This window comes from Bos mutus, chromosome 5 (assembly GCF_027580195.1).
Source record: "Bos mutus isolate GX-2022 chromosome 5, NWIPB_WYAK_1.1, whole genome shotgun sequence".
In the NCBI taxonomy this organism is placed as follows: domain Eukaryota; kingdom Metazoa; phylum Chordata; class Mammalia; order Artiodactyla; family Bovidae; genus Bos; species Bos mutus.
In genome coordinates, this window is record NC_091621.1 from 4,681,853 (window position 1) to 4,707,030 (window position 25,178).

Consider the following 25,178-nt stretch of genomic DNA (forward strand, 5'->3'; position numbering starts at 1 on the left):
TCATTTATTCATAAACAGTAGGGGCTCCATAAATATTTGTTGAATGAACTATTCACTTACCCCAGTTACCCTGGCCTCTTCTCTGTTCCTCAGATGCACCCCAGGGCCTTTGCATCGCTCTTTTCTCTATCTGGAAGGCTCTTCTTTTAGATGTTTGCATGGCTGATCCCCTCAATTCCTTCATATCTTGACTCCAATGTCACCTTCTCAGTGAGGTCTCCCTGACCACCTAAGCTAAAATTGCAGCCACCGTCTCAATCCCAGGGCCACCCTGGTCCTTTTCCCTCACTTTGCTCTTTGCCCTTAGCACTATCCAGCATGCTGTTTGTTGTCGTTTAGTCGCTCAGTTATGTCTGACTCTGCCACCCCATGGACTGAAGCATGCCAGGCTCCCCTGTCCTTCACCATCTCCCGGACCTTGCTCAAACTCATGTCCATTGAGTCGGTGATGCCATCCAACCATTCTTCCTCTGTCTTCCCCTTCTCCTCCTGCCTTCAATCTTTCCCCGCATCAGGGCCTTTTCTAGTGTGTTATTGCCTGGTCTCCCTGCTGGCATAAGAGCTCCATGAGCGCAGGGACTTTGGGCAGCTTTGTTCACTGCTCTTGCTCCCACGCCTAGGTCAGATGCTCAAATCTGCCCAATGCATGAATCAAATGAAGTGCTTTCTTAGTATCAATTATCCACCCAACAGTAAGTACTAAGGATAGTGCAATGAACGAGGCAGACAACAGTTTTTGCCCTCTAAAGCATGTGTGCGTGCCAAGTCGCTTCAGTCATGTCCGACTCCTTGTGACCCTGTGGACCATAGCCTGCCAGGCTTCTCTATCTATGGGATTCTGCAGGCAAGAATACTGGAGTGGCCCTCTAAAGCAGAGGTCCCCAACCTCTTGGATCTAATGCCTACTGATCTGAGGTGGAGCTGATGTAATAATAATAATAAAGTGCACAATACATGTAATGTGCTTGAACCATCCTGAAACCATCCCCACCCCCAGGTCTGTGAAAAAAACTCTTCCACGAAATTGGTCCCTGGTGCCAAAAAGGTCGGGGATCACTGCTCCAGAAGATCATGGCCTGGTGGGGATAAGACATCACACTAATTACACAATAAAATCTCCATCCTGCTGAAATATGGCACAGTGGGTGCTTTACTGATATTATTTCACTGAAATCTCACCACAACCTTAGGTTGTTGTACTGTAAGTCACAGTTTATGGATGCTATTTTAGTTTTTATTTTCTAGCTGAAAATACACAGATAGGCTCTGAATTATAGAATGGCTGTATTTATCTGCTGCTGCTGCTAAGTCACTTCAGTCATGTCCAACTCTGTGTGACCCCATAGATGGCAGCCCACCAGGCTCCCCCGTCCCTGGGATTCTCCAGGCAAGAACACTGGAGTGGGTTGCCATTTCCTTCTCCAATGAATGAAAGTGAAAAGTGAAAGTGAAGTCGCTCAATCGTGTCTGACTCTTAGCGACCCTATGGACTGCAGCCTACCAGGCTCCTCCGTCCATGGGATTTTCCAGGCAAGAGTACTGGAGTGGGGTGCCACTGCCTTCTCCCTGGATTTATCTAGTTGGCATATATTAATGATAATCACTTATGTGTTCTCTTGTTTAGTTGCTAAATTGTGTCTGAGTCTTTTGTGACCCCATGGATTGTAGCCCGCCAGGCTTTTCTGTCCATGGGCTTTCTCAGGCAAGAAGACTTGAGTGGTTGCCATTTCCTTCTATGGGGGATCTTCCCAACCCAGGGATCAAACCTGTGTCTCCTGCATTGGCAGGTGAACTTTAGCATTTGAGCCACCAGGGAAGCCCTGTCTATGTGTAACTTAGTAAAAAATGGCCTTTTTTCATACTCATTACTTCCCATGAATCCTGTGATGTATTTGTCCTGCTCTGTAAACGAGGACTAGAGAAGTTAAAGAACTTGCTGGAGGGACACTAACAGATAGCATCAAACTCAGTCTGTATCCTCACCACTCTTCCTCATTCTGAACAACCCAAATGATGGAGGGGCTAATTGGGGTCTGGGATAGTCTGGGGCTAGATTTTGCTAGTGAAGGAGGCAGTTGGGACTTCCAGGCTGAAGGGCTGGGGAGAAGACCTTGAATAGAGAATGAAAGCTTGAAGGTGGCTGTAAGTCGGGGAGAGGAAGGCTTAGTAGAATCCTAGGTGAGTGAGGAGGCATAGTTCTCAAACTCCCATCCCACGACACACTCTTGGTTATTGTGGTTTGACTCTAACAAGGAGATATGGGAGATTCTTGAGCCAGGGGCAGGATGAAAATGGTCTCTGAAGAATAGTTTTTGCAGCTACCTCTCCATCCCATTCACTGAAAAATACATCTTGTCTACACATCTCTTCAGCTTTTTTGGTTAAATTAGCAAATTATCTAAATCTATTATAAGACATTGCATTTCCACATTTCCACCTCTAAGCTTTCAAAACTTTCTTTCCTAACACCCCCCTCCACTAAGAGTAGGTACCCTGAAAGGGGAATGCTGAGAATCAGAGGTCTAGCATTCTCAGTGACAGACTGTCATATCCAGCCAGTAAGCAACCCATCGTGGACTGAGTGCCTCCTACAATCCAGGCAAACTGCCTGGGACTAAGGCTGAGAAAAGGAACAGATGACAGTCTCTGCCCTGAAAGCCTCAGCGTGAATGACAGTAAGCAAACAGGCAATTATAGCACATCACACACAGTAAGTGCTATGACCCATCTGGGAGCTGGGACAGCACCAGGGAGGGACATCTTCTCCAGGTTGGGGGTGGGGCAGGAAAAGGAAGCTGAGTACCTAAGAGAATAGGGCAACTCTAGGAAAGCTTAGCCTGGCTAAACAGAGGGTAAGAAGAGATTTGAGGAAGAAAGAAAGCTGGAGAGAGAGAAAAGTAGGGGCCAGATTATGAAGGATTTGTAATGTCATGCTAAGGTACTGGTTCTCAGAATTCTTTTTTTCCTACAACACTCCTGAGGGATGAAAAGTAGGTCCATCAGCAGCATGGTTAGAGGGAACAGTTGTGGAGGTAAATCGCCTGTGATGGGTTGAAATACAGCCCTCCCTTGCCCTTCCCAGTTTGAGATTCATGGTGCTTATTAAGAGTCTAGATTTCTTCAGAAGTCTGACTAGCCTTGGATCAATTACCTCATCCTGCTAAGCTTTGTCTTCTTATTGGTCTACACATTCATGTGCTGGTTGAGGGTATGAGCTCAGGATCAATTGCCTGGTCTTTAGCCCAAACGACACCCACCATTCTCAAGCTATGTCACCTAGTATAAGAGCTGTTCACCCTCTTCAGCAAACTGGATCAGTACCACCGTGGTGCCTACATCAAAGGCTCAGTGAGCATGAAAGGAGGTAAAACATGTGAAGCTCCTGGCACGGTGCCTGGGGTGAGTGAGCAGTAAATGTCAGCTAACAGAATACTGCAGCTCCTCTGAGCCTCCCAGTGTTAGCAACCATGCTGTCTTTGTCATGCCCATTCCCATCATCCTTACCACCATCATCATCAACACCTTCATCATCTCCATCCTCCTGATGCTGAAGTTCTAGGAGGTCATTTCTCATTGGGTTCCTCCCCACCACTGTCCTTCCTTTCATAAGACACTGTGGTTATCTTATGAAAGAGAAGGCCCTACATAGATAAATTTTAAATAATGAGAGATTCATCATATTCACTGAGTTCCTGTTATGTGTCAGACATCGTCTTGAGTACTGAGGATATGAGCATGAGCTAAATGAAGTTCCCAATCATGGCATTTACTAATGAGAAGAGACATACAGCAATGATTCAATAAGCATATATATAGTATATCAGAGAAAAATAAACCGGGGAAAGAGGGACAGACAGTGTCTCAGGTTGGGCAGTTGTTATTTTATATCAGATGATCAAGGAAGAGCTGGCCTAGAGGTGACATTTGAATTGAGGAAGGGAAGGCCACCACCTGGTGGATACCTGGGGCTGAAGTTTGGTGGGCACAGGGGACAAAATTACAAAGGCCCACAAAATAGGAAGATACTTGGCATATTGAGGAGCAATAGGAGGCCAGTGTGGCTGGATGGCAGTAATGAGGGGGCAATTAAGAAGGGATGAGAGGGAGTAGGGGCCAGGACAAAGGGACCCTTGGAGGTCATTGTAAAAACTGCCTTTGGCTCCGACTGTGTTGAAAAGTCATCGCAGGGTTTTGGAAAGAGGTGTGAGAAGGTCTGATTTGTATTTTGAGGGGCTGCTCTGGCTTTTGTATTGAAAAAAAAAAAAAACCACAGGGAAGCAGCAAGTGCTTAAGCAAGGAGTCCAGTAGGAGGGTATTTCAATAACCCAAGTGAATGTTGGGTGGTGACTTGGAGCCACGGGATAATGGTGCAGGTCACAAGAAGTCAGAGATGCTAGATAAAATTTGCTAATATATTGCACTGGGTGTGGGGAGATGGGTGAGAGAAGGAGAGGAGTCAAGGATGATTCCTGAGCAACTGGACGGATGTTACTGACGTGCTGGGATGAGGAAGACCACGAGTGGACGAGATCAAGTGAGTATTCATATTGCCTCTGTGAGGTAGGGATTATGGTTTTCTTCCATAAAAACTAGGACTCAGTGAAGTGAAGCCTCATATGGTGCTGGGAGTTCCAAGAAATAATTCCCCTGTTGCATGGAGCTCAGGCTTTGGAGCTGGGGAGCTCCTGGGACCAGGGACCACTGAGACTAACAGACACCCTGTTTGTGGGGCATTGAGCCTCATGCCTTGGCCTCTTGTCAACTTGGAATAGAGAAGAAGCAATCAAAGTAATAGGGGCTTTCTATTTAGCTATTCTAACTGAAATGCAGAAAACCAAAGGGCTGAAGGCTTACAGAGCTCTAGGTAGTTGAAGATCCTTGTAGTTCAGGGTGTTCAGAAGCATCTTTGCACAAGCTGGGGGAAAGGAAGAGATGGCTTTAGCTCCTCCTCTTTTCTACCTACATTCCTGACCATCGAACATACTTTATGGAAAGTGAAATGGAAAAGGCTAAGAAGAAATCAGGAGGAGACAGGAAACTTCCTCTAAATGCTTGTTGTGTTGACAAAGAAAACAGGATAAAAGAATGGAAATCCCCAAGAACCGCTGGAGTCTTCCTGTCCCAGAAGGTGTGCTTCCACGACTACTTACCAACCTCCTCCTCTGGGTGTAGCTGAACACCACGGTGGAACCACAATCCAGAGGGAAACAGTGCTGCTCTTTCAAGTTAAACCCATCAGAGCCTGTGGTCTATAGGCCACAAATGGTGCTGGGAGCTCCAAGAAATAATGATGAAAGAAAAATGTTGAAATCTAGACATAGAAGTTCTGTGTGCAGCTAGACTTTCAGTGACTCTACCTACTCTTTATTCACTGAGTCCTGCCATGGGCCCAGGATCATACAGTCTCTCTCCTTTAACCCTCACAACAACCAGGTGAAGCAGTTTTTATTACCTCTGAAGACACAGAGGTTCAGAGAGTTCACATTCCCCCATCAGTCATGGAGCTGAATTTGAACTTGAGTTAGTCTACTCCAGAGCCCATGTCTTAACCATTATACTTCACTACCTCCCAAAAGGAAAAGGGTGAGAGGTACACACTAATAACAGTCCCATCTCCCATCCCTTCATTCTCCCAGGGCTCGGTGGAGGCAGAACGTTCAGAAATCTGTCATTTTTAAAGCAGGTCTATGTGTTGAATCAACTTTAAAAAATTTTTAAATGTAATTATTTCTCATGATAATCCGACTACTGGGAATTCCCTGGTGGTCCAGTGGCTAAGGCTCTAAGTTCCCAGTTCAGGGTGCCTGGGATTCAACCCCTGTTCAGGAAACTAGACCCCACGTGCTACGACTAAGTGTTAGCAATTAAAGATCCCTCGTGCTGCAACTAAGACCTGGCACAGTAAAATAAATTAAAAAAATAAAAATAAAAAAAAGAAATACAATTGATTGAAAAAAATCAGATGACTATTTTCTATAAGAAATAGATTAATAATAAGAAAGGCCTTTAGAGATACAGAAATGGTGACCTTGAAATCCAGAGAAGTATACTTCTCAAGGTCACAGAGTTTGGTGTGCTTGGCTGAGCCCCCAAAGCCACTTTGCAAATTATCATGACCTCTGCCCTAACAGGGATGATTGCTTGAAGGAGGATGGTTACTTTTTTGTGCACTAGAAATTTGAAACACAATCTGCGGAAGTTTTTAAACAAGGTTCTTCTAGCATCTTCTGATATTAGTCTTCTGCTTTCGTATGCCATCTCCTTTCTCCCCTCCTAGGTCAGAGTCATAGGCCTTGTTGAGCAGGGAGTTTTCTATCAGAGCTCCTAGTGTTTAGGTGGAGTGGGGACTGCTCTCTGTCTGGGGCAAATGATTGTATTTCTAGTCCAGAACCTGGTTTAATCTACTTTGGCCTCCCACACTAATAGCAACTCTTGTGCCAGCCTGGCCAGCTTCTGCGAACCTCTGCAACCTGGACCCACTCCATCCAGCTCATCTCTCTTTCCTAATTGCAGCTCACACCCTTAATGTCAGACAGGTGCCCGGGGTTCACCCCCATTTCCGCCACAGAAATATCCTCCCTACTCTCCTCCTATGCAAATCTATTTTTCAAGGCTTTGTTCAAGAACTTTCCACCTCAGAAGACTTCCCCAGGTGCAGCCTAATGGTTTGCTTTCCAAGTTTGTTTTCCATTTGTAAGTCTGGATGACACAATTTAGCCTTCAAAATGTTTCTGCACATTTCTCCAAGTGGAATGCAGGCCCTTTGAGGGCCGGGACATAGGTTCATTCATTCACTAGAGATTTTTAAAAGTATCTTATAAAGTGAGATTCATAGAGACATAGGCAATGGTTGCTTCCTATCCTCAAAGAGAGGAGACTCTAGTACTTTGCAGATATTGATCTGGTATATAGCAGACCCTCAACAAAGGTTTGCTATGTTGAACTAACGTACACAATGCTTTGCAATTGTCTTCTGTGTCTAAGTCGCATGAGAGGTATCATGTGGTTTACAAGTAAGGTTTCATGAAAGAGAGTATTTGAACTAGGCCTTAAGGATAGGGAGTGTTTTTTTAAAGAAGGAATTGAGAGACGTTTCCAGGGAAAAGAAACAGGGTTGCTAACTCACAGGCACACACAGACAGACACCAAGATTAGGGGGAAAGGAGCTTGTAAAGTGGAGCTCAGTACATGTCCCAGTATTAACTGGCCTTATTGAGTGTGAACAAACTGCTTAATTTCTCCACGGCCCAAGATCCCCTGAGGAAGGAAATGGCAACCCACTCCAGTATTCTTGTCTGGGAAACCTCATGGACAGAGGAGCCTGGTGGGCTACAGTACACCGGGTCGCAAAGTGTCAGACTGCGATTTAGGGACTAAACAACAATATTAAGCCGCACAGGCTCCGGAAGAAGCAGATCAAGGTTCAGATTACGGTTATGGGAGATCTTGGGACAATCACTTGGGGTGGGGCTCAAGCTCAGTTTGTCTCCCATTAAGCAGGGAAAATAATTTCTATATTAGAAGATATCAGTGAGGTTTGGTAGAACATATATGTAAGTTGCGGAGCACAGGGCCTGGCATTAGTTTATTTCCTTCCACCAAAGTAGGCATGGAAGCCCTGATCTGCCGTCCTCTCATTGCGGCCGCTGCCGGTTGCCAGCGCGTAGCACAGAGCCTGTCCTTAGTGGGGGCAGCGGACACAGTGCGGGGCGGGGGAGGCAAAGAGAAAATGGAGTTGAACGGGCTTCAGAAAAAAGTCAACAGTGTCGACAGCGAATTGGCTGGGCTAAGTGGGCTGCTCATGACTCTTCCCTTGAACAGTCTTCACGCAGCCCGTCAATATTTGCAAACTTTTCCGAAACATGCCTTTGGGGCCAACTGGTTTTCAGAAAGCCCTTTCTGCCTAGTCTTCAAACCCCAGGAAAGAAAAAAGGTCCAACCCCAGGAAAGAAAAAAGGTCCAACCCCCGGAGGCGTGGAGGGTGGGATCGGGGAAGAGTGAGGGGAGTTGGGGGTTTCCCCAGCTCCCCGGAAAAAGGAATGGGGGTCTCTTCTTGCCCCTTTACTCCCACTCCCAGGAGCACGGCTCCTGGGGCGCCCCCCTTCATTTCCTCTCTTCGCAAGGGTCCAGAAGGGAGCGGGGCTCGCGCTGAGTCCTCAACACTAGATTTTGCCCGGCTCCTCCACTTCTGACCCGCCCGGCCGCCTTTCCCCGGGGCACCCGGGGCCCCAGCTCAGTCGCCAGTCCGGGTCCCAGTTGACCCAGCCCTCTGCCCCCTCCCTGTGGCCACCTCAGCAGCCGGTTCCCGCCTCCTTAGACCCGGCCCGGCCGCTCCCCACCTCGCCCCCTACAGCCGCCTGCCCTGACCTCCATTGACCCGGCTGGGATACCATCGTCGCCCCCCGCTCCCACCATGCCCCAGTAGACCCCGCTCGGCCACAACCCTCCCCTCCGCCGAACCCCCAACCCCTGGACCTTTTTGCTGGGCCGCCCCTTTTCCTCGGCCACCCTCATCCCACCCCGGCTCCCGTAGACCCGGCTGGGCCACCGCCTTCCCCTAGATCCCCTCGCCCTATCCCAGCCTCCGTAGACCCCGCGGGGCCGCCCCCCGCTCGGCCCTCCCTCTTTGGGGTCGTGGCGGCAAGGGGAGGGGCCGCCCGCCGGCCCCAGCGTGCGTGGCAGGCGCTCCGGGCTCGGCTCTGCCGGCCTCCCTTCCCGGGAGGCGGGGTCGGCGCCGCGGCGGCGGCGGCGGAGGCAGGCCCCCTCCTCCTTCCTCCCTCGCCCGGCCTCCTTCCTTGCCCGCCCGCCCGCTCTCGCTCTCTCTCTCTCGGCCGCTCCGACGCCAACAGCGCCCGCGTGCTGCTCGCCCAGCCCCGGGGGAGCCCGAGGAAGTTTCCCCGGCCGCGCGCCCCACTCGCTCGCCTCGCAGCCTGCGGCCTCAGCCGCCGCCGCGCCCGACATGCCCTCGGCCAAACAAAGGGGCTCCAAGGGCGGCCACGGCGCCGCGAGCCCCTCGGAGAAGGGCGCCCACCCGTCGGGCGGCGCGGATGACGTGGCGAAGAAGCCGCCGCCGGCGCCGCAGCAGCACCCGCCGCCGCCCGCGCCGCACCCGCAGCAGCAGCACCCGCCGCAGCATCCGCAGAACCAGGCGCACGGCAAGGGCGGCCACCGCGGCGGCAAGTCCTCCTCCTCCGCCGCCGCTGCTGCCGCCTCGTCCTCCGCGTCCTGCTCGCGCAGGCTCGGCCGGGTGCTTAACTTTCTCTTCTACCTCGCCCTGGTGGCGGCGGCCGCCTTCTCGGGCTGGTGTGTCCACCACGTCCTGGAGGAGGTCCAGCACGTCCGGCGCAGCCACCAGGACTTCTCCCGGCAGCGGGAGGAGCTGGGTCAGGGCTTGCAGGGCGTCGAGCAGAAGGTGGGTACCCAGGCCCCCAACCTCCGTGCTCCCGGCGGCGGCGGCTCCCGCACACACAGCCAGGCCCCCTCGTGCCCTCCCGGCGGGGGCCCTCGCCGGCCCAGGCCGGGTGTCCTCCGCCAGCGGCTCGGGATCCCCTCGCCCCGGCCCTTTGGCTCCGAGGCAGCCCCCAGACCCTCTTTGTTAATGGCCGCTGAGGAATCGGCCCGAGGGATGGACCGCTTCGAGGATGTTCGGACCGCCTGGGAGGGTGGGCCAAGGGCCTGTCATAGGACATTAGCGGTGACCTGTAAGGAAGCCGGCATGCTCTGGGGAGCTCATTCTTTTTGGATTAGGAACCGCTGAATGGGCAGAGTTGTCTGGAGAGGAGCTTGGAAGGGAAACCAGCGCATCCCTGGAAGCCTCGGGCAAGGCCGCACCTCTGCTCTCCCCGTGGGAGACATCTGAGCCAGATTTTAATAGACCCGGAGCCCGGGGATAGAGAAGCTAGTGATGTTACTCGTTTGTATAGTTCTGATGAAATATTTCATCTCGTTAGGCCCCCTGCGCTTTATTAGACTAGTGTACCTAAGTGGGCCTTGGAAGTATGATAGCATATTTCAGCCTTAGAGGAGAGGAACGGCCAAAGATACTAGGTCACACTGGTGAATAATACAGAGGTACATTTATATGGTGTTTAGAGGGCTTACTCACTTATTATCTAATCCTCATAGCAACCTTGGGAGGGAGGGAAGGAGAGAGGACTGGCAGTTTTGACTCTGTTTTCCAGACCAGAAAATTGAGATTTAGAGCTTAATTGACAAAGACCGCAACTGGTGAGTGGCAGGTTGCATGACAGCCTTGAGGCCACTGGGGCCTGTTTCAGGTTCCAATGGACCCACCTTTCAACAGAAAGCTGCTTAGGGTCTACCTTTTCTGATTTTTCTTTTTACACCAAGTGCAGCTCCTTCAGCCTCATTCCCCCTCCTCCGTCCTCCACTCATGTCATTGCTCAATGAAACTTGGTTGCATGATTGAAACAAAAAATCCCGCCACCTCTTCTGAGCCCGGAACTGCTGCCTCCTTTTCCCAGCATGCTGCCGGCCCTGCCAAGTTTCTATTGACTGTGTAGAATATGCGGGACTAGGAATTTCCTCTTAAGACTGGTGGAGCAACTGGAGTGAGTCATTTTGCTCCATGCTGCAGGCCAAGGGAGGTGACTTTTTGAAGGGAATTAAGTAGGCAGCGCTGCTTTGCCTATCTGGAATGTCAAATCATTCTTAAAAAATAGACATACTGCTGAAGTATCATCAGTAGGCTCTTTGTTTCCTCTCTTGATCCACCCACTTACCAATCAATCATAATATTTGGTGAAGTCTGATAGTCGCATGGCTCCTGGTAGGCCCTGTGGAGGGTATGAAGGTGCAAAGGACAAATCCTATTTGTGAAGCAGCCCACAGGCAGGTTTTGGTTGAGGGTGACTGCTGTGTGAGTTCAGAAGAGAGAGAAGGTGGAGTTTGCCCAGGCCTGTGACCCGGTGGCCAGCGTGGTACCAGTCTAGATCTATATGGTGGTGGATAACTGTTGAGAGATGGCATGAGGAACACACAGGCTTGTTTGGCAGACTCTACATGGCCATCCTGCCTGCAGCAGAGTAAAATTTAGGAGGCTGTAAGAGGGGAGGCTAAAGATGAGGCCCAGATGGTGGAGGTCTTGAGTTGAGGCAGGAGAAAGAAATTGAGGTTTATTCTTTCTGCTTCCTCCCTGTCCCCTCCCTTATTCTTCCATCTGGTTCCCACTCTTGCTCCATCTCAGCTTTGTACAGATTCCCTTTCCTTTTGGGTACTCAGTTCTCCCATCTCCATAGTAAGGGGAGGACTCTTTCCAGGTTTTCAAGAATCCACCTGGCTATAAACCATTGAAATTATGACCTTTCTTTTTTAGTAGTGTAGAGGCTCATATTTAATGCCTCATGTTTGTTGTGCATTCATCTGACTCTCACGGTGCTAACAGGTACTGATAAGTACTGATATGATCCCCTTTTCACAGACCGGGAAGGTGAACACCAGGAGGCTGAGTAACTGTACATGGTTACACAACCAGCAGTGCTAGGATTCAAAGTGCAGTGAACTCCTAGAACACGGTTCACCACTTACCTATTCATTTTGCCATCTTTCCCATGCCTTGCTTAGTACCTAGTAGGTGCTCAATTAATGTCCATTTCATTGACTTGGAACATTTGCCACATAGGATCTTCCATTGCATGTGGTCACTTCTCTCTGGATCTCCAGGGTGGCCAGTAGATTTTACTTTGCCTTAAGGAGTGAGTAGTGATGGATGGTCCTCTGACAAACTAAGTTTGAGCACCTTATTCCTCTGAGGATGAGGGTTTGGTTCTTCTCAGAGACATATTCTTACTGTATTATTATTATTCATAATTAGTCTTCGCTGTGGGCCAGGTGTTCCCAGTTACCCTCTGAGACATGAGCACCGCTGCACAGATAGGCCAGCTGAGTCTGGAGCAGTTGTGTTGCTCATTCAGGGTCATGTGCAGACCCTCGGTGGTGGAGCTGGGGTTGGAATCAGAGCAGTGTGACTTTGAAGCATGCTATTCCACTGCCCTTTGGGGTGCCCACCTGATCTCGTTCTCAGATGCTCTCAGATGTTCTCAGACCTGGGCATGGCCCCAGTCTGCTGAATGGGCTGAGAGGCTGGCCTGTTCTTATCCTGAAGATTCAGCAGGCACAATTAGGCGCAGGGCTTCAGAAACCCTGATTCTGCTCTAGGCCCTCTGAAGGGCTTGGGTTGCCTTGGCAGATCCAGGGTGGCATACAGTGATTTTAGAAGTTGGCTTAAGGCCGGTGGGGTCAGTTGAATGAGACTAAGAGCTGTCTGTGGGCGAGTGAGTTCTCTGGTCATATTTCTTTGTTCTCTCATCTTGCTCTGGGCTAGGAGTCATGGCTTGAGGCTGAGCAGCATTTCTAGGCACTCAGTGCACTTTAAACATGCTTCTGCCCGGGTGTATCACTGGAGGCCAAGAGTGCAGTTTCTAAACTCAGACATTCTTGGCTTCTGATGCTCAGCTCTACCACTTCCCAGGCTCCTGCTTTGTAAAATGGGGATCAATAGGTGCTTCCATGAGATTATTATGAGGGTGGATTGAGATGATGTCTCTTAAATTTGCATAATTATTTACATCAAGTTCCTGTTGAATATCAACCACCGCTAACTAGTCTCTTACCCCGCCTCTACTGTGAACTCCTTGAGGGCAGGGATCCTGTCTTAGTGTCACTCTGCTCGGGCATCTTGTCCACCACTTAGTGGGCATCCCACATATGCTGGGGAAACAGATAAAATCACTGCATATTGATTATAACGGGGTCTTTGCATGTGAAGATGAACAGCTCAGAAGATGAACAGCACCAACATAGGGAGACACTGTCTGTGCTCTTTTCATTGGTTTCATCTGTCATTTCTGATCTAGGTCCCTTCCTAGCCGTCTGTAAAGAGCCAGTCCAGGTTAGGAGTGACAGACGGGTTGGGGAAATGGACCAGCCTGGGCTTCTTCAGGCCTTGCTCTGTAAATTCATTCATTCTTTGATTCATTCAGAAAACACTGATGAACACCTACCATGTTTCAGGTACTGTGCCTACCTGTTGACACCCCTGTTCTGAAATCTGTGCTTAGAACAGGCAGATTCTGTGACTGAATAACCTAGTTTCAGAGGAGAGCTGTCTCTGGTACCTTCTCAAGGTGTCCTTTATGACTCAGGTTATATTTGGTTGAGCAGGCAAATTGTCTAGTATTCTGGAGTCCCTGAGAACCTTATTCTAATCTGCTTTAAAATCACAGACTGGTAGAAGCAATAAAGGACTTTAGAAACCGATTTGTTAATAGATGAAGAACTTGGGACTTGGAATTTGAGTGTGACTTCCTTGTGCTCACAGAGCTGGTTATTGGTGGGACTGGAACTAGAGCCCAGGGTACTATTCCTAGTCCTGTAGTGTTTGCCCTTTGTCACTGGGCCAGGGGTGGGCGCTGAGCTACTCCAGAAAGATGCAATGATAATGAAGGTGACAGTTACTGTTTACAGGTTGCATGGTGATAAAGAATCTACTTGCTAATGCAGGAGACACAACAGATGCAGATTTGATCCCTGGGTCAGGAAGATCCCCTGGAGGAGGAAATGGCAACCCGCCCTAGTATTCTTGCCTGGAAATTCCCATGGACAGAGGAGCTTTGAGGGCTATAGTCCATGGGGTCGCAAAGAGTCTGAGCGACTGGGCACAGCTATGTGTTATGCCCAATTTAAGCACTTTATATATATTAACTCACTTTATTCTCACAAAACAAGCTAATGAATTAGATACTATCTTTGTTTCCATCCTGTGGCTGAGGAAACCAAGGCATAGATATGCTAAATTACTTCCCCGTGATCACAAAGCTAGAAAGTGTCCAAGCTAGGATTTGAGCATAGGTGGTCCCATTCTAAAACCCATGCTATTTTTTTTTAAAGCCCTTCATTATGGAAATGTTCAAGCATTAAGAAAAGAAGAGATCAATATAGTGAACCCTACTTTCAATAATCATCAGTTTTTTCTATTTTATTTAATCCATTCACCACCCCTTCCTCCTTTCATTTTGTCCTGCTCAGTTCTGCTCAGCAGTTCTGACTGTTTTGGCAGGCCATTAATCATCATACTCTCAGCCTCTCAGGACATTAAACCTGCTCCCTGGAGTGGTTCCCAGGTCAGACCCTGTTCAGGGTAGAATTTATTTAGAATGAATGTATAGTGGCAGTCAGTATCATAATGTGTTCACAAGCCAGAAAATGCTAAGGGCCACTGGTCCACTGATCACATTTTCAGTTAAGGATGTGATTTGTTCAGGGCCAAAGAGCTAGAACTACCAAGCAGAGATCTGAACCTGGTCTCCTGCCTTCCTGCCCAGTGTCTCCCATGTGCCTCAGCTTTGTTTCTGTGAAAACTTGGGACCTTTCAGTTGCAAGAGCTAAAAATTCAGCTAAAATTGCCCTAAAGAAAGATGGAGGGAGGGATAAAGATAATTTATTGGCTCAAACTTACTAGTTCCAGAGTAGATGCCTTCAGTATGGCTGTCTCCAGGGGTTTAAATTGTATCTTCAGAACTTGATCTTGCCCTCCCTGAGTTCTGCTTCCTTCTGTGCTGGCTTGATCTGTAGGCAGGCATTGATCATGTGCTGGTCTGAGCTGTTCCAGACTTCCCTCATCCTATAGCTAGCAATTCCAGTAGAAAGAGCTTTCTATTCCCAGTAGTTTTAAGAGAAGTTATGCAATTGACTTGCTGGCCTGGCTTAGGCCACATGCCCATCCCCTAATCACTGTAGTTCCAGGCCAGGGTGGGGAAGTGGGTGGATGGAAAGCATTGATTGGTCAGGCCTAGAGGGCTTGTAGTGGAGCCTTTGGGTTGGTCCCCCAAACCATATGGGCTGTGTGTAAGGATGGTTCCCCAAAGGAGAATTATGGTGCTGTTCTGTTGGAGGAGGGACCTTTAAGCTGGGCAGATCAAAAAAAATATAGCTGAATTGCATAAAACCCTTCAGCAGTTCTCTGTGGTTAACATCTGTATTTTGGTTATAGGTGCAGTCTCTGCAAGCCACATTCGGTACTTTTGAGTCCCTCGTGAGAAGCTCCCAACATAAACATGATCTCACAGAGAAAGCTGTGAAGCAGGGGGAGAGCGAGATCAACCGCATCAGTGAAGTTCTACAAAAACTCCAGAATGAGATCCTCAAAGACCTCTCTGATGGGATCCACGTGGTCAAGGATGCCCGGGAGCGCGACTTCACCTCCCTGGAGAACACAGTGGAGGAAAGGCTGACGGAGCTCACCAAGTCCATCAATGACAACATCGCCATCTTCACGGATGTCCAGAAGAGGAGCCAGAAGGAAATCAACGACGTGAAGGCCAAGGTCGCCTCTCTGGAAGACTCGGAGGGATACAAGCAGGATCTGAAAGCCTTGAAGGAAGTGGTTAAGGAAATACAAACCTCTGTGAAGTCCAAAGAGAAGGACATGGAGGCCCTGAGAAGCGCCATCCAGACCATGGAGTCGGATGTCTACACAGAGGTCAAAGAACTGGTGAGCCTCAAACAGGAGCAGCAGAGGTTCAAGGAGGCGGCCGATTCGGAACATCACACCCTTCAGGCGCTCACGGAGAAGATCCTCCGGGCTGAGGAGTCTGCCGCCCATCTCCCCGAGGAGATCAGGAGACTCGAGGAGGAGCTCGGCCAGCTCAAGGCCGCAGCCCTCCGGCCAGAAGAAGACGGGGCCTTCAGACCCTCCGAGGCCTTTGAAACGCTCCAAAAGGAGAGCCAAGGCTTGGACTCGCGGCTGCAGAGCGTGGAAGACGGGGTGCAGGCGGCGCGGGCAGCCTCAGCGCGCCAGGGCGAGAGCCTGGAGGCGCTGCGCGCTCAGAGCGAAGAACAGGCGCGGCGCCTGGCGGAGCTGCAGGAGCGCGTGGCCGGCCTGGGCCCCGACGCTGACGCCGAGGGCGGCCTGGCAGGCACGGTGCGTGGCCTTGGCGAGGCCCAGCTCTCACTGGCCGGTGACGTGGACGAGCTGAAGCGCCGCGTGGCCGAGCTCCCCGGCGCTGTGGAGGCTCTGCAGAAGGTGCAGGAGCAGGTCCACACGCTGCTGGGCCGCGAGGCCACCGCCGTGCCCCACCAGGACCTGCTGGACAGACTCTCCTCTCTCGACAACCTCAGAGCCTCTGTGGGCCAGGTGGAGTCGGACTTAAAAATGCTTAGGACTGCTGTGGACAGTTTGGTCGCGTACTCGGTGAAGATCGAGACCAACGAGAACAACTTGGAGTCCGCCAAGGGTTTGCTAGAGGACCTGAGGAATGACCTGGATAGGTTGTTTGTGAAAGTGGAAAAGATTCATGAGAAAGTCTAAATGGATTGCGTGTGCAGGGCACGGATGGCCAGTGCAGTTTTTCATGACCAAAAAAAAAAAAAAAAAAAAAATGGCCCCTCCTCAACTCTCCCCCCACAGCCAGGTCCCTCCACGACCCGCACTACCAGGACCTCCCGGGCCTTCCATGGTTTTGTGCCCGGTTAACTTATTTATGATGGTTACCGCGCACCAAGGGTTGTGCAAAAGTCTTCTGCTTCAGCTTTGGGGCTGGGGGCCGGTTTCCTGAAGGCACGGTTTCTGTGCCTCAGAGGCACCTTCTAGAAGGGATGTCTCTTCCTAGTGTCAGGGAAGAACCGTAGTGGCTGCAGTTGAGGATTAACAGAAGCAGATTAACCTCAAAAATCCTGCCTGGCTGGCAGATTTCAAGCAAAATGTGGGGGTAGGAGGTACCTTTCTTTTTAATTGTCTTTAAGGAAAATTCATTTTATTTTTATCTTTTTTTTAGTACTTCTGGCCGAGGTTTTCATGAGATGTCACTCACTTCTTGTCTTCCACTTCAAACTGGTTACAGCTCATTAAGGTCAGCTCTGAATTGAGAGGGGGACAAGCCCTCGGTTTTTAGTTGCATCAGCTGCTTGATGGTCGCCTCTGTGGGGAAAGGTGTCTTTTCCATTCCTGAACCATTTCACGATCTCAGTGGTAACTATGCAAAGAATTCAGCCGGTTCTGAATGTGAAGACACAACCCCCCACAGAGTCCCCTGTGGCTGACCCGTGTCACCTCTTGATAAGGCCCCAAATAGTGCGTTCAGAATAAGGGTTTAGAATCCCTGAGAGTCCTTGGATTCCTTCAGGAAATGTATTACGAGAGCTGCTCATAAAGGCATAGACTGCCTCCCCAGGGAATGGAGGCCACCATCTCTCTTTTATCACAATGTTCTTGAAGAGGTTTGCTGTCAGCAGACCCCATCCATCAGTGAGGACCGTGTGCATTTTCTGTAGCCATTTGCTGTTCCCCTTCCCCCTTTGAGCTGTACTGTTCTTTAATGGCTGTCTTGCCCTTTAAAAAAGAAAAAAGAAAAAAAGAAAAAAAAAAGGAAAAAGAAAAAAAAGGTTTGTTTAGTTTACTGTGAAATGAACTGTATGGCTTATTTACAGTATTTTTAATTCTTAATAAAACACTTGAGCTTTGTTATGACTTTTCCAGAGTGGTGGTTTTCTGAGAATTTGGTAACTTTTAATGATGTATTAATGTGCAGTATTCAGAATTAGAAAGATGGGTAATTTTCAATTGTAAACTTTTTTTTTTTTTAATTTTTCAATCAAGATGTCCTCCCTGTTAGGCCTGGGCACCTAGTTCTGATTTGACTATTAGCAGTTTTCTTTATAGGTCATTGCTTGACCCCAGTGCTTAACTATAGCAGAGGGTTACAACCCTGGCTTTCTGTTAGATTCTTGGAGCCTTAAAAAATACCTGGGGACCCTCTCCATAGATTTTGGATTCAGTGGGTACAGAGGGCTGGCACTAGCATTTTAAAGGCCTCCTAGCTGAGGGACTTCCTGGTGGTCCAGTGGCTAAGATTCTCTACTCCCAGTGCAGGGGACTCAGGTTCGATCCCTGGTCAGGGAGTTAGATCCCACATGTCACAGTTAAAAGAGCTTGAAGGCCACAGCTAAGACCTGGTGCAGCCAAATAAGGAAAAATAAATGTTTAAAAAAAAAAATCAGTAAAGTTTCCCTAGCTGATTCTAATGTGCAGCCAGGTTTGAGAACCAGTGTGTTGATTCATCTGTGTGACCTTTGGCCCCTGTGCAAACCTAGGAATGTTGACTTCTCAGGTTGCCATACACCTACCACTCTATAACAAAGGATACTGTTCATTGAATTGAGTACTTGTCTGCCAGTGCCAGGTGCTTAGCACTTCATAGGCCTCTGTTTATTCCTTCTAATATTCCCCGGAGGTAGGCAGTATCATTCCCCGTTTTATAAAGGAACAACAGGCTTGTAAATAAGCACAACGTACAGTCATTAGCTAGGAGAGGGCAGGGCTGAGGTTTGAACCCAGTCCCTGCTCTTAACTGTAACAGCATCCTCCACCTTCCACCAGCACAAGGGCAGGCCTTCATTGACCTGGGCAACACCTCCTGTCTGTTGGTTCAGAGACTGCATGAGCTCTTTTCTCTCCCAAAGGGAGAGAGGGCACAGGGGAGACCAAGACCTGAGTGCATACGGACCTTCAAGCTTCCACTCTGACTGGAGGGCCTCTCATCTCTGAACTTCTCTGTTGGTCATTCTGCATCCTGGGGTCAGCATCCCTAAGCCTTCACAACTCTTATTTTTCCCAAAGCAGTTTGCGCATCAAGATGGGCCCTTTATTAGTGTTAGCTATCATATCTGTATTTTTATTTTAAAGTCAAAGAGTTGATATGTATGTTTTAACAACTCATTTTGCCCTCTTTGGGGGAGGGTGCTGAGCAGGATAAACCCCCATGTTTGGAGCAAATTAAATTCTGATTCTCAGGTCAGTTGGTTGCATCAGGCATATTCTTGCTCTTTTACCTTCATTTCTGCAGTCCTTAATCTCCGACTGTGGAGTAGTTTAATATATTCTCATTTAATATTCATAGTTGAAAACATCTACTAGGGTCAGAGAAGTAATCAGATATAAATTCAAGTGGTAAAGATAAAAGGAATGCATTATGAGATCTTACCCCAAATAATCACAATTCAGTCTTCCTCGTGACTCTGCTCACTTATTCATTCAGTGGACATTTGTTGAGCCCATAGCCAAACATTTTGCCAAATATCAGTGAATTCAAGATGGACCTGACAAGATCCTTGTCTTTCAAGGACCTATAGCTGAGTGGAATGGGAGTGACAGTCCTGAAAGCTGGTAGATAGCATAAGGAATCACAGGTGCTATAGCCAGGTCTAATGCAGTACAGAAGAGAGAGTGGCAAGTTCTGCGAGAGTTGGGCTAGGGTGGTTAGAATAGATTCGCAGAGGCCTGCGGGAAATCAATTGGAATGTGTCCGTGAATAATGGGAACACTCAGGAAACATGAGGCTGCCCCGCCCTTTGAACAGGGGATAGGCACAAGTTACTGAAGGCCTTGATTAAAGTGGATGATTCAGGGACTTCCCTGGTGGTCCGGTAGCTAGGACTCCATACTCCCAGTGCAGGGTGCCCGGGTTTGATCCCTGATTAGGGAACTAGATTCCACATGCCACAACTAAAAAGATCCTGAATGCCATAATGAAGATCAAAGATCTTACATGCCACAGTTAAGACCCAGTGCAGCCAAATAAATAAGAATAAATACTAAAAAACAAAACTGGATGACCTGGCACCAGGATAATCGACTGCAGTGAAATTCCCCAGGCAAGACTGGCAGCGTGCTGGTAAGGAAAGTGCTACCGTGTCGCATGGCACTTAGGATGGTGATGATACCTAACAGGATGACTGTGAGGGCTGCAGGGGGCCATGGGTGGAGAGGGTTTAGGTTAACACAACATCTGGCTATAGCAAGAACTCCAGGGCTCATGTGCAGCCACACCAGAGGGTGAAAGATTGAAATACTTCTGTGCTGCTTGGTAAACACCTGCAGCCCCGAGTGCCTTCTTTTGGGACCACTAACCTTCCTGCAGTCCAGCAACTGGCTAAAATATGGATGTACTGGAACCTCTAGGACAGTGCTTCAGCCTCATGGCCAGCATTAATTCTGATGACTGCACACCCATGCTTTGACAGTGGTTAAATATTTAGAAATCACCCTATGTTTTCCACAAGAGCCTGTGGAAAAGACCCTGGAAAAGACTCTGATGCTGGGAACGATTGAGGTCAGGAGGAGAAGGGGCGTCTAGAGGATGAGATGGTTGGATGGCATCACCAACTCAATGGACAAGCATTTGAGCAAACTCTGGGAGATCGTGAAGGACAGGGAAGCCTGGCAGGCTGCAGTTCATGGGGTCATAAAGAGTCAGACATGACTGAGCAACAAGAAAATGTTTTCTTCAAAGCATGATTCTGAGCTATGGATCTAAATATTCAGTAATATCTGGACACACTGCACCCCTCCCCACCCCCATCCCCCTGACATCTCACAGGGTTCAAAACTAAAGTCATTGTTTTTCCCTGGAATCAGGGTAACCACTGCTCCCTCATTGCTTGAACTAGAAGCTCGAGTCCCTCCTGTCTTCCCACCTCTCCCTTTTCCTGTCCTTCCACATCATCTTGGATAGAAACCTGGACACAGCCACTCCATCCCACATCCCCCAGCCTTTACTCCATCACTGGATGGTCCCTGAATTCCAGCAGCAACCCCTGACTGCACCCTCTGCCTATTAATACAGAAACCTGGTTCATGCACTCACTATTCACTCACTACTTGGAGAGCACTGCTTTTTGTGGAACAAAGAGATGACAAGGAACAAGACATGTGGTTCCTGCCTTCATGAGGTTTACAGTCCAGCTCTGGGGAGGCAGTAAACGTGGAAAGAAACAGAGCTAAATGTACAAACTGCAGTCCGTATCTTGAGGGATATGAACAGCTCCTAGTTGGCCTCTTTGTCCCCAGCATGGTTCCCATTCAGGGAATCCCCAGTGGGTAACTGGTGTGATGTTCCTCAAAAGCTTTGAGAAAGAGAATGTCTCAAAAGTCAGCCTGTGTCCTTTCCCCCACTTAATCCTTCAGTGTCTCCCCTTCGGCTTCAGAAGAATATCCCAGTTAAAAACCTGTGCTCTTACAGACACAACAGGTCAAATATTGTATGATTCCATGTATATGAAATATCCAGAATAAATCTACAGCGACTGAAGGCAAGTTGGTGGTTGTGGGGGCAGAGGGAGGGGGAAGGAGTTGTGGAGAGCATCTGCTTAGCAGGCACCAGGTTTCTTTTGGGGTGATGAAAATGATACCATAATAGTGGTGGTTGTTACACAACGCTGTGGTCATACTAAACTCCATTGAATGATTCACTTTAAAATGTTTAACTTTGTTATGTGAATTTTATCTCAATCAAAAAAATGGAAAAAAAAATGGAAAAAATAAAAATAGAGGAAAAATCCTGTGCTCTGAATTACTCTAGAACTGATTTCTTCACTGAAAAATACCCAGTACTTCTTGAGTTTACTTTTTATTGAAGTATAACACGTGGGCTTTAAGGCATACACATCAGAAGTACACAGCTGAGTGAATTTCTACGTGACACACCACGTGCTAACCACCAGATCAAGAGAGACGTTTCCAGTACCTCACAAGCTTCCTATGCCCCACGGTCATGTCAGTTCCCAAGGTAACCACTCTTCTGACCACCATCACCATAGATTAGTCCATTCTTGACTTTTATATAGATTGAATCATACCACATAAGACCTGGAATTCCTTTTAAAAAAACTACATTGAGATATAATTCACACAGTACAAAATTTATTAAAATATACAATTGCTCTTAGTATATTTACAGAAGGCTGAAGACATTCTTATTCGCTAAATCTTGCCCCTGTCACATACTTAAAAAAAAAGGCGCATAGTAGGTGTTCAATAAACAGTATCTGTTTGCGGTCATAAGGTTTTTTGAACTGGACAAACAATGTTAGGGTCTCCATTTTGCTAGTCAACAACTCTGAGAGGACAAAGAAGTGTGAAGAGTGGTAGAAACCACTCCCCTCTCAGGCTGGGTCCAGAGGCGAGGAGGTGAAAACCACAGAGGTAGGGGCTTTGACTGCCTGTCCTCCTCCTCAGGCTGCATCTGGTCAGGACTGGATTCCACAGGCCGCCATTTATTATCAACAGGGCAGAACTGTATTCATTCTGGGAGACAAGATGAAGGCTGAGGGCCCCTTTTCTTGAGAGATTCCCACACATGTATGAAGGATCACATGTAGTACGGCATGCAGTGGTAGAGGGTTGCACACAGGAGGGGCCGACGAGGCCCTGGACCTCTGTTGTTGCCTGCCCAGCATCAGTCCTCCCGTGTTTGGCAACAGCTCTTCTGTTTTTATTCACAGAATCACCCCTTCCCATTCCCAGTCCACTGCCATTTGATGAGACCGACCGTGATAAACACATGACCCAGGATTGGCCAGTGAGAAATCCCATTCTCCTGGTTTGATTTGTTCGAGATGAACAAGCCGACTGAAAAGATACACAAAGAAATACTGCTAGTGTAGACCCCAAGGACTACACTAAAAAGATACACAAAGATCTTCCTGACCCAGGAATCAATTCGGGGTCTCCTGCATTGCAGGCAGATTCTTTACTATCTGAGCCACCAGGGAAGCCCTACACAACATGAGAGTTAAATGTTATCTGGGGCAAAATGAGGACTGTAGCCCAGAGACAGCACCTCAGATGGATAGCTCCGAGAGACTGCTCCAAAGAGGCAATGGGGGAAGGTCAGTATATAAGACTTTGGTGAAAGGGGAGCTTAATGCAATCAAGTGCTTATTTTATAAACGATTTTCTCCTAGTTATGAGGAACTGATGTCACCACGAAGAGATTTGGTGATTTTCTAGATATGAAGAGATGAAAGGATTAGATCATGAAATCAACTCCTGAAAATATCTATCTAAAGACCTGTTCTACCAGTTTTCCTCGAGCACAGAGTGCCTCACCTTCCACCCTGAATTCCCCTCAGAGGGTGTTGAAGGTTGGCAGCTGCGGCAGCACAGGGTTCAATCTCCACAGAGGCCGATGGCAAATGCCCTTGTTGTTGTTCAGTCACTGGCAAATGCTCTTGGCAAGTGTCAGTTTGTAGTTGACAAATACATGTCCCAATCTCACCCATTGCTGCTGGGACTTTCTAGAAAGGGGTGCCCTTTGTCCACTGGCTGGATATAAGCCCACAGCAGCTAGGGGCCATCTTATGTGGAGAGATCACTGAGAATGAAGCTGGCATAGAGGAAAGCAAATCCAAGGGATGGCAGTAACTGGTTCCTTATGACATAGAATGAGAACCTGGATCCAGCTGTGCCCTAAAGCTCCAGAAGCCACGTTCTTTACTACATGGAATCGTACACCATTATGCCAACTTTTGGCTCCCCTGGTGGCCAGTGGTAAAGTATCTGCCTGCAGTACAGGAGACTTGTGTTCAATCCCTAGGTCAGGATGATCCCCTGGAGAAGGAAATGGTAACCCATTCCAGTATTCTTGACTGAAGACTCCCATGGGTAGAGGAGCCTGGTGGGCTACAGTCCATGGGGTCACAAAGAGTCTGATGCAAGTTAGTGACTAAGCAATGACAACATGCCAACTTTCACATGGACACAAAGTGACGTGGAGCCATGCAAATGATAAGCATAATAGTACTGCTTATAACTAAAAAGACTGTTGCTGTTCAGTCACTAAGTCATGACTGACACTTTTGTGACCTTCATGGATTGACTGTGCCAGGCTCCTCTGTCCATGGGGTTTCCCTGGTAAGAGTATTAGAGTGGGTTGCCATTTCCTTCTCCAAGGGATCTTCCTGACCCAGGGATCGAACCTACTTCTCCTTCTTTGGTAGCTGGATTCTTTACCACTGAGCTGCTAGGGAGGGAAACCCTGTAAAAGACTGTCAGTTCAGTCACTCAGTGGTGTCTGACTCTTTGAGACCCCATGGACTGCAGCACGCCAAGCTTCCCTGTCCATCACCAACTCCCGGAGCTTACTCAAACTCATGTCCATCAAGTCGGTGATGCCATCCAATCATCTCATCCTCTGTCATCCCCTTCTCCTCCTGCCTTCAGTCTTGCCCAGCATCAGGGTCTTTTCCAGTGAGTCTGTTCTTAGCATCAGGTGGCCAAAGAATTGAAGTTTCAGCTTCAGCATTAATCCTTCCAATGAATATTCAGGACTGATTTCCTTCAGGATGGACTGGTTGGATCTCCTGGCAGTCCAAGGGACTCTCAAGAGTCTTCTTCAACACCACAGTTCAAAACCATCAATTCTTTGGTGCTCAGCTTTCTTTATAGTCCAGCTCTCACATCCATACATGACTACTGGAAAAACCATAGCTTTAACTATATGGACCTTTGCTGGCAAAATAATGTCTCTGATTTTAATATGCTGTCTAGGTTGGTCATAGCTTTTCTTCCAAGGAGCAAGTGTCTTTTAATTTCATGGCTGCAGTAACCTTCTGCAGTGATTTTGAAGCCCAAGAAAATAAAGTCTCTCAGTGTTTCCATTGTTTCCCCGTCTATTTGCCATGAAGTGATGGGACCGGATGCCATGATCTTAGCTTTCTGAATGTTGAGTTTTAAGCCAACCTTTTCACTCTCCTCTTTCACTTTCATCAAGAGGCTCTTTAGTTCTTCTTCACTTTCTGGCATAAGGGCGGTGTCATCTGCATATCTGAGGTTATTGATATTCTCCCCAGCAATCTTGACTTCAGCTTGTGCTTCATCCAGCCCAGCATTTCTCATGATGTACTCTGCATATAAGTTAAATAAGAAAAACAAGCAAATAAGTAAAAGACTGTAAATACCTAAGAAGTCTGGTAACCTAATCAATGACTACTTTATCCCTTGTTCAATCAATGTACTCCAAAACAAAAATAAAAATGAATAAATCAGAAGCTGTGTATCAATGTGAATGGATCTCTTAACTAAATGCTGAGTGGGAAAAAAAAGAAAAGAAAATACACAGTATGAGAACTTGTATATAAAATTAAGAAAGCATACAAAGTAATACTGTATATTATAGTACAAGGGTCAAAAAGTAGCTAGGACACTGACTATCCAAATTCAGATTGGTTTCTTAGGTTAAGTGGGGATTACCTGGGTATTCATTATATTGTTCTTAATATCTTTTTCTTCTCTTAACAATTTATTATGAAAATTTAAACAAAAAATGGAAAGAATTGTCCAGTGAACACTCATACATTTACCACTGATATACTACAATGAATAT

At 47.9% G+C, this 25,178-nt stretch overlaps 1 protein-coding gene across 1 annotated transcript; it reads left to right on the forward strand.

Moving 5' to 3' along the window:
- The first annotated feature begins 8,729 nt into the window (after window positions 1-8,729).
- Window positions 8,730-17,485, forward strand: CKAP4 (cytoskeleton associated protein 4). The gene is made up of 2 exons (XM_005893698.3): window positions 8,730-9,412; window positions 15,011-17,485. Exons 1-2 carry the CDS (start codon window positions 8,960-8,962, stop codon window positions 16,325-16,327), a joined length of 1,770 nt encoding a protein of 589 aa, XP_005893760.2. The 5' UTR covers window positions 8,730-8,959; the 3' UTR covers window positions 16,328-17,485.
- The last annotated feature ends 7,693 nt before the right edge of the window (window positions 17,486-25,178 follow it).